The 9,047-nt window shown below is 32.2% G+C and overlaps 1 protein-coding gene across 1 annotated transcript; it reads left to right on the top strand.

The window, feature by feature from the left end:
* The first annotated feature begins 3,774 nt into the window (after nucleotides 1-3,774).
* On the top strand, nucleotides 3,775-8,804 carry LOC105122690 (uncharacterized). The gene is made up of 9 exons (XM_011021948.1): nucleotides 3,775-4,066; nucleotides 4,194-4,384; nucleotides 4,962-5,143; nucleotides 5,239-5,523; nucleotides 5,612-5,670; nucleotides 5,770-5,806; nucleotides 5,915-5,986; nucleotides 7,379-7,703; nucleotides 8,103-8,804. Exons 1-9 carry the CDS (start codon nucleotides 3,934-3,936, stop codon nucleotides 8,469-8,471), a joined length of 1,653 nt encoding a protein of 550 aa, XP_011020250.1. The 5' UTR covers nucleotides 3,775-3,933; the 3' UTR covers nucleotides 8,472-8,804.
* Nucleotides 8,805-9,047: the final 243 nt, after the last annotated feature.

Here is a 9,047-nt window from a genome sequence, read left to right as displayed (position 1 = left end):
TTAAAGAACCATCTTAACTCATTAATTTAAGCTATTAGATAAGATTTCAAGATATGATTTATATCTTTCTCTAACAAAAATAATTTCTTTTCTAAAAACATTGTGATATTTTTTTTTTATCCTGTAAATTTAGAATAATTTCTATGGTGATCAATTAATACAATAATATTGATACTATAATGTCAAAAAAAAATAACAACAACAATATGTATATTATACGGAGCATTTTCTATTCCATGGCTGAACTCGGCACCAAGTCATTTTGCTCAACGGGTCAAGAATCAGATAAAATCAGTATGTTTTTTTTTTTGTTGGTTGGTCAAACTATTAGGTTGAATATGTTAAACAAGAGCAGGAAGGTAATTCCATTTTCTGTCAGAAGAAATCAGTCGTCCGAAACAATTTCCTACCTGTAAGGACTTTTACTTCATTTTTTTCCTAATTAAGCACCACTGGGAGCAGGTCAAGAGAAAGGATCAAACCTCGATAAGAAAAAACAAAATACACACGTAGCAACCACGTATTCGAAAAATTGAGAACCAAGCACGCATAGCTCACAAAGGAGTTCTATGAGCTAAGCAGAGCGTGGAGGAAAATGGGGGGTAAATGTGGTGGGTGGACACGTCAGCCATCAGGATCAGTGAGATTGACAAATGGGGGGTCACCACGTGACAAGCAAACCTGTAAGAATTCGAAGCAAAACCTGCAACGATCTCTTTCGTTAACTACCATAAACAAAGTGTCCAAAATCTTCTGGGCCCGCTTGATTGGGAGAGGAGATTGCCATAGCTGCTTTCCACGGGAGGGAGGGAGAAGGTGGCTGGAGGGATACCGCGGTGTGTCCGCGTCTGTGGATAGTTTGTCTGTTTGTATGATGGGCATATGCCGATTTGATAGATTTAATATCTGTGTTTTTGTATTTATTTTTATTTTTTTATATTAATAATTTTTTAATATTTTTAAATTATTTTGATATATTGGTATTAAAAGATAAAATTGAATAAACTGTAAAGTTTAATTTTCATTTAACGTGGTCAAAAATAAAATAAAAAAAAATAAAATAAAAAATAACATAAAAAACTCAAGTCATTTATAATTAATCTATTAAACTCATGATTTAAGTAATCTTATAGAAAGAAAATCAAGATAAATCATGAAATTTAATTCTTAATCAATTTAATATTGAAGAATAAAATTGAAAAAAAAATTAATAAAAAAATATAATTTAACTTAAAATAAATATTTTTTATCTTTATAATTTTAATTTTAATATCAACCTTTATATCTTCAAAAAGTCTAGTAACAACCGTGTTCTTCTCTAATTACTAATAAGATATTTGAAATTTTAGTGGTAATTATTTTTAAAATTTATTTTTTAAAATTATTTTTAATATTGTATATCAAAACAATTTAAAAATATAATAAATAATTAAAAAAAAATAAAAAATAAAAAATAAATTAATTTTTTTAAATCACTTTTGAAACTCAAAGGTTATAGTAATTCTGTAAATATTAATATTTTATAAAAGTGAGATCAACAACGATAACTCCCTATAAGTTTCCCTTTTACGTAAGTAAGAGAATAATGCTCTGATAATATCTAATAATTCATTATTTTATTTTATTTTATTTAAGAAGTTAGTAACCAGGAAAAGCAAGAATGTTTATTTTATCCAATAATCCATTTTATCTTACCAGTGATATATACTTATCATAAGAAAACCAATAATGTTTATTTTATTGTACAAGTGTGATAGTTTCCAATGAAAATACTATAAAACTTAAAGTAATTTGAAAAGAAATAATTCAAAATGTGATCCTATCATGAGGTTTTAGCGGTTAGGGCCTAGGGGCTATATTGAAACCTAATCTCAATACTGAAGCAAAAGTGGCATATCTCTGAATTACAGGGGTGAATATATAAAGTTGCCCTCTTTTCTTCTTAACTCAGCCTCCTTCATTTTTTTATTTATTCTTTTGTTACTGGAATGAACTATCAGTGTCAAAAGGGAGGAAGCTTTGTCCATCACATATTCAAATGTATATTGAAGATAACGCCACTGCCTGATCAAAACTTTAAAATAATAAGTAATAATAATAAATAAATAAAAACAGTACTCTATGAAAAGACAGGGTGCCCCTCCATTATTCGTGTCATGGTTTACCTGATCTCTCCTCTTTCCTTTTCTTTTCTTGCTTGAACACTCCATTTGTAAGTGTGTGTTAAAAAATAGATTTTATAAAAAAAATAATTGTAATTTTAAAAAATAAATTTAATATTTTTAATTATCATAAAATGGATTTTTGTATTTGATATTGTGACGGGGGATATTTTTTTAAAAAAAATATATTAAAATAATTTTTTCAAGTTTTTTATTTATTTTTACACTAATACATCAAGATTATCCAAAAAACATTAAAAAATATTAATTTAATGTTTTTCAAGGTAAAAATACCTAGACACAAGTTGAAATACAATAAGCATGCAATTATTGTCGGGTTAGTATAAAAAATAAAAATTATTTGATAAATCAAATGATATTTTTCTTAGTTATATAATTGATTTATAATCTGTATCAATCATTAATAGTGTGTTTGACTTGAAAGTGTAGTTGTTTTTTTTATCAAAGATATAATACATTTTAAACATAAATTACAATTTTAAAGACTATAAAAACATGTTTTTTACTCAAAAAATACAAGTTATCTCCCATCCAAACACTCTCTAATTCAGCTAGTTATATAATTTTTTTAACTATTACTGTAAATTATTTTTGAAATTCAACAATTCTCATAAAATTTATATTAGCACTTGTCAAACACAAAAAATGGATGTTAGTTTGATGGATAACTAATAAGGGGGTTTAAATTTATACTAGAAGAGTGGCTTTATACTTCTATAAAGTTGTTATTTAATGGATCGTTATTTATAGATCATAGTGTTGGTTTATCAAAATTTAAATAGTTGAGGGACTCGACCGGGACAATTTATAAATCAAAAAACCTGATTGCAAAAAACGTGATAGTCTAGGGGCAAATTTATCGTTTCCAAGTTTGTAAATCATTTAATGCTACTTTTAATTTTAAGAAAAAAACATTACGTGTGCATTGAAAGAGGTAGACTACAAAAAAGGAAACAATCCATAATTAGCAACAAAAAAACAAATAAAATTACACAAGTGATTCTGCTTGCCATATTTATATTTATAAATCATTATACTAAATTCTATCTGTGTTGTAATAAATTTTTTTTTTCCTGTTTGTATATAGCAACACCATAAAAGTCACATCCACACCTTGCCATTTTAAGCTTTTTTATATATAATATGGTTATGGTTATTTTTTATATTAAAATATATTAAAAATAATATTTTTTTAATTTTTAAAAATTATTTTTGAGATTAATGTATCAAGATAATTTAAAATATATAAAAAAATTATTTTTTACTAGAAGATCAAATTTTTTATGAATATAATTTACATAATATTCCAAACAATATCAAGTCTTAAAAATAAAAATAAAAATTTAATATATAAAAAAAAAAGGCATGGAAACTTCTTCATCACAAAAGCACCTTTAATTTTTAATAATATCTCAGAAATAACCCGATAGAGGAACAGCAGCTGCAAAGAAAAGGGTATTCTTGTCCATAGAGCAATTGCCGACAAAAAAATAATTCATAAATGGGTTTTTTCTTAACCGTTGATGCTTAATATCTCAGAAATACCCTATAAAATTAACTGTATTTAATTATTTATTATATATACACGGTCACAACACTGCCTGTCGCTCACCCTCTACTTCTTCTCTCTCTCGGCCACGTACATAAAAAACCAACCACAGCCAACGCCAAGGCCAGCGCCAGCGCCAACGCCAGCGCCAAGAAACACAGAGAAAGACACTGTAACAGAAAAAAAAAGAAAAACCACACAATGTCATGTAATAACAGATCAAATCCGCCATTGTTTTTTCTCCTGGGCTTTGTTTTCCTTTTCTTTCTCTTTACTTCTTCAACAGCAACTCCCGGTTCCGCAACTTCCCATTCTCTATCCCGTTCCATCTCAGGTAATTGATTAATAAAGAATTTTGTTTTTCTTATCTTTTTTTCGTTTTAAGATTATATTTCCAGTGGAAAAGTCTCAACCTTTGCATGTTGTTTTGGTGATAAGAGTAACTTTTCTTGTCAATGTAGATGATGGGGTCGGTGATGGAGAGAATGATGGTGTGCTGGTTTCATTGAAGGCAAGGAGGCATCTTGCTGAAGAAGGGAACACAACATCTTCTTTGATACTGGCTGCAAAGAGAACAAGAAGGAGAGACCCTTTAGAGAACTTTAAAATCTACACTTCTGGTTATAATATCAGCAATAAAAATTATTGGGCTGTGAGTTCTTTCTCCTTGTTTTTTTTTTTTTTAATTTCAACCAAACTTACCCATTCTCTTAGTGGGGTGTTAATAAAGTTTTTCTTTTTCTTTTTACGTTATTGATTGTGATGTTGTTAAAGGGATAAATGTTACTAATTGTTTGGTAGTTATTGATTTTTGTTTTCTTATTTATTGTGTAATGGTGTTGGCTTCTTAATTTTTTTTTTTTTTGTTAGGAGAATATGAATATTACAGATGTTTTGCTTTTATTACTTCACCTATTTTTTTAGAATGACTCATGTTCTCAATTGTTTTTTTGCCTTTTTTTTAAGAATTTATTATTATTATTATTATTATTATTATTATTATGTACAGTTTTCACAGAAAAAAATGATTCCAATATTTGGGTTCTCTTGTTTGGGATTTGCTTTGCACTCGTCTCTCTGTATTTTTTATTTTTTTTCTTTCTTATCTTATTGTGAGAATGCGTGTCAAGTTTGTAGGTTGTCATTTCATAATTCTGATTAACTGCTGTGGATTGTGTTGGATAATAACTATTTAATTCCAAGGCCTAATTGTCCCTTTAATGATGCAGTCTGTTGGTTTTACCGCGGCTCCCTTCTTTATCGTTGCTGCAGTTTGGTTTGTGATATTTGGACTATGCTTGTCCTTTATCTGCCTCTGCTATTGCTGTTGTAGAAGAGAACCTTATGGCTATTCTCGAGCATGCTATGCTTTGTCTCTTATCTCCCTCATTTTCTTTACCATTGCTGCAATGTAATCATCCCTCTTTCTCTCTTGGGCTATATTTACATTCATTTTTTTATGATTAATAATTTCATGACATCCTCAATGTTGCTCTGCAATTACAGTGCAGGATGTGGTGTTCTGTATACTGGTCAGGGGAAGTTTCACAGTATTACAACACGCACATTGGAGTATGTAGTTAATCAGGCAGATGTTACCGCTGAAAACCTCAGGAATGTGTCAGATTATCTTGCTGCGGCTAAGAATGCTGGTGTATTGTCAGTTTTTCTGCCAACCAGTGTCCGAAATGACATTGATAGCATTCAAACAAAAATCAACTCCTCTGGTACTGCTCTTTCCAGTACTACACAGAAGAATTCGGAAGGCATACAAGATGTTTTGGATACCATGTCCGTAAAAACTCTTAAAACTTCTTCTGGTGCTTGCTTGGTTCTGGATTTTTTCATAACGGCATTTACTTTTTATTGTGCATTGCAGAAGATTAGTCCTGATTATCCTTGCTGCTGTAATGCTTGCTCTGGCATTTCTTGGATTTGGTGAGTGTTGTTTTCTTGAACTAGAGGTGGAAATTCTTAAATTATTTGATCTAACTAAATTCTTTTCTAATATTATTTCTATGATGACGTTGGTTGCAGTATTCTCCATTTTCGGGATGCAGTGTCTTGTTTACTTGTGAGTGATCTGATCTTTCAGCCATTTTCTGTTAATTTTTTTGAACTTAAGAAACAATTGTAAGTTAAGATTATGACTCTGCCCAATGTTACTGTTTATTGACTGTAGCCTGGTGATCCTTGGCTGGATTCTTGTCACGTGCACATTTATTTTGTGTGGTGTATTCCTTCTCCTCCACAAGTAAGCTCTTCCTCCTATTCTTTTGATTTAGTTTTTTTAAATCTGTTATAGGGCCATGCATAGAGTTTATACTTGATGTTCATTTTTGAAAAAAAAAAAAAAAAATTTGAATTAAGTTTATGTTTAGATGCCTTGTATATACATTCTGGTGTTTGGATGCATATACACATGTAAATGTTGGACTTAATTGATGCGCAACAACACAGAGCTTCTTGGACTTAATTGTAGATTTCCAACATTTTCAAGTGTTGTAGTTGTGTTTTGGGTAATGCTAGAGATTCTTATTTTATTTTTTTTACAGAAATTCCTTGCAAAGTGATATGCATCATGCCATTGATGTTTTATCAATCACTTGATTCCATGGTTAAAATTATCACATGATCTACATTCCATGATTTGAAATTTTTTCCCAATATATGCCTAGTCACTTTGTAAAAAGATTTAGTACCCCTAGCATTGCTCGTGTTTCTGCATCGCTCTGGTGTATGGAACTTCTTGTTCTTAATTGTAGATTTCCATATACACACTTGAACATGTACTTGTAGTTATTAGTTTGATGGTTATCTTCCGTGTGTTTGTCCGTGGCACCATAAACCCATTGGTAGTGGGCAAAAATTCAGTACCCATTGGTAGCGAGCTAGAATTTTCATTTTCATTAGGTTACTTAGTGATAGGCTAACTTGTTATATCCCTGACATTTCTCTTGATTCTGTTATTTTAACCAATTCTTGAACTATCTGCGCCTTGATGAACTGTTCTCCCTGCTAGATCATGATTGTAATGAGTTCAACCATGCGTAATAATCAATCTTTGCTGATCAAGAAATATTCCTGAAACCAAATTAGTTAGGAATTTTGCAATCCAATATCTTAAATTAGCTTTTTATGAGGGGAAAAAAGCCCTATAAGTTATGAAATTTAGAAGGCTTTGTTTTCTTGTGAATTTAAATTTTGATTTGGCAATGTATCTGTACATAGATAGGAAATTCATTTCCAACTCTGCAAGAAACGAGTACTCCTGAGGTTTCTAAACTTATTTGCTTCTAAGATCAGGTCTAATGAAGCTGCATCTTAGCACCCGAATAACTTTACACCTTTAAAGTTTGTTTGATAACATGCTCTGCTGTTATTTTGATCTACCAGTTAGTTGAAGCTAGTGTAATTTAGAATCAATAATTTAAACGGTACAAATTTGAAGCTCTCTTTAAAAACAAAATTATCTTCTTTCTTAAGCATGTCGATACTTCTGCACACCGCATGTAAAAAGAGACATTTGCACTGTTGTCTTGGACTTGGAAAGTGTTTGAAAGTGTCGATTTGTCATGTGTACTGTGCTTCTTTGTTGAGTATGTGTCCCTACCTAAATGTATTTGTTTTTTTTTTTATCTTCTAGTGTGGTTGCCGATACTTGTATTTCTATGGATGAGTGGGTTCAGAACCCCACTGCCAAAACAGCTCTGGATGATATAATCCCTTGTGTGGACAACACAACTGCTCAAGAAACCTTGAGGCAGACAAAGGAGACAACTTATCAACTTGTCAACGTTGTTGATAATATCATCAACAATGTCTCCAACAGAAATATCCCACCCCAAGCAGGAGCTCTATATTATAATCAATCTGGTCCGCTAATGCCTGTACTTTGCAACCCATACAATTCTGATTATACAGATCGGCAATGCGCTGCTGGTGAAGTGGACTTAAGCAATGCTACCCAGGTAATATATGTGAACATGCATGGTGTCAATAGAAAGGCTGAAAGCATTTTATACATAGGATTTGCTGAAGATTAGGCCACCATGAGCACATCCCACTAACAGATGCCATATGACCTAATTTTAGTTTTAATCTTTGGCCAGAGTGTGATGTTTGCATCGTCTTATTTTAGCCCATGTTAAGTTTTCCTTGTCATGGAAATTCCAAAATCTTTAAAGTGATATTTTAGGGGCATTTTTCTTGTTTTTGTATTTATGTGCTTTTCGATTTTGATTAAGATTATAAATTCCAGTTCAGACCTCCTTAGTCAGCTTCTGCATACAAAACACCACCTGACCCGCAATGTACTTTGAGAGTATGGCACTGAAAGGCTTAGTACCATTGTTTTCTGTAACGAGCAGGTGTGGAAGAATTATACCTGTCAGGTATCATCTGGGATTTGTACTACGCCTGGTCGGCTTACTCCTAGCTTGTACAACCAGATGGGATCTGCAGTAAACCTAAGTTATGGGTTGAATCGTTATGGTCCATTCTTGGTTAACCTGGAAGACTGTACTTTTGTGCGAGAAACGTTCACCCAGATCAACAATTCTTATTGTCCCGGTTTGCGGCGATATACACAGTGGATATACGTTGGGCTAGTAATTGTTTCTGCCGCTGTAATGCTGTCACTGATCTTCTGGGTAATTTATGCAAGAGAGAGAAGGCATCGTGTATATACCAAGCAGTTCGTGTCTACCTCCTTGGAAGGCCCTGGCAAGGCATCATGAGATGCTATCTAGTTAACAAGGTTGCTAATTAGATCTTGTGCATATCCTGGATCGCTTGCTGTCCAATATTTTTGTACATTATGCTATCACCCATAGGCTGGCTGAAGTATTGTTAGTGTATGACCAAGCACAGCTCTTTTCAAAGGACTCGCTCTGAGACCACAATGGTGCCTGCTGTTTTGTCACCTGTAAGAAAAGGGTTATGATTTCTTGGCTTTTTGCTTATATGATCTAAATATGGTTTCTCTAATGGAGCCTGTTTCTTGTATAGCAAGCCGTTGTATTTGAGTATGGTTCTCGAAATTGATTTTTATTTGCGGAAGATAAGTTTCTGCTCAAATTACTTGTGCCTGCACGTTAATTTGCCAAGTCCTTGGGCTCTCGAGAACTGGTTAGAAAATATTGCTCGTAAACAAGTGGTTAGAAAATCACACTTTTTGTACAGAGGCACCAAGCAACCATCTCTTGCACAACTGGGTATTCAAGTGTTTGATGGTACAGGAAGAAAAAGGACATGGCGGGATCGGTGGCTTCTGTACAAGCTATCTCATAGCCATTCAATAAATGATCCCCAGC

This window comes from Populus euphratica, unplaced genomic scaffold, assembly GCF_000495115.2.
Source record: "Populus euphratica unplaced genomic scaffold, PopEup_1.0 scaffold20.1, whole genome shotgun sequence".
NCBI classification, from domain to species: Eukaryota; Viridiplantae; Streptophyta; class Magnoliopsida; order Malpighiales; family Salicaceae; genus Populus; species Populus euphratica.
Note: the sequence above shows the minus strand (reverse complement) of the source record. Positions and strands in the feature narration are given on the sequence as shown.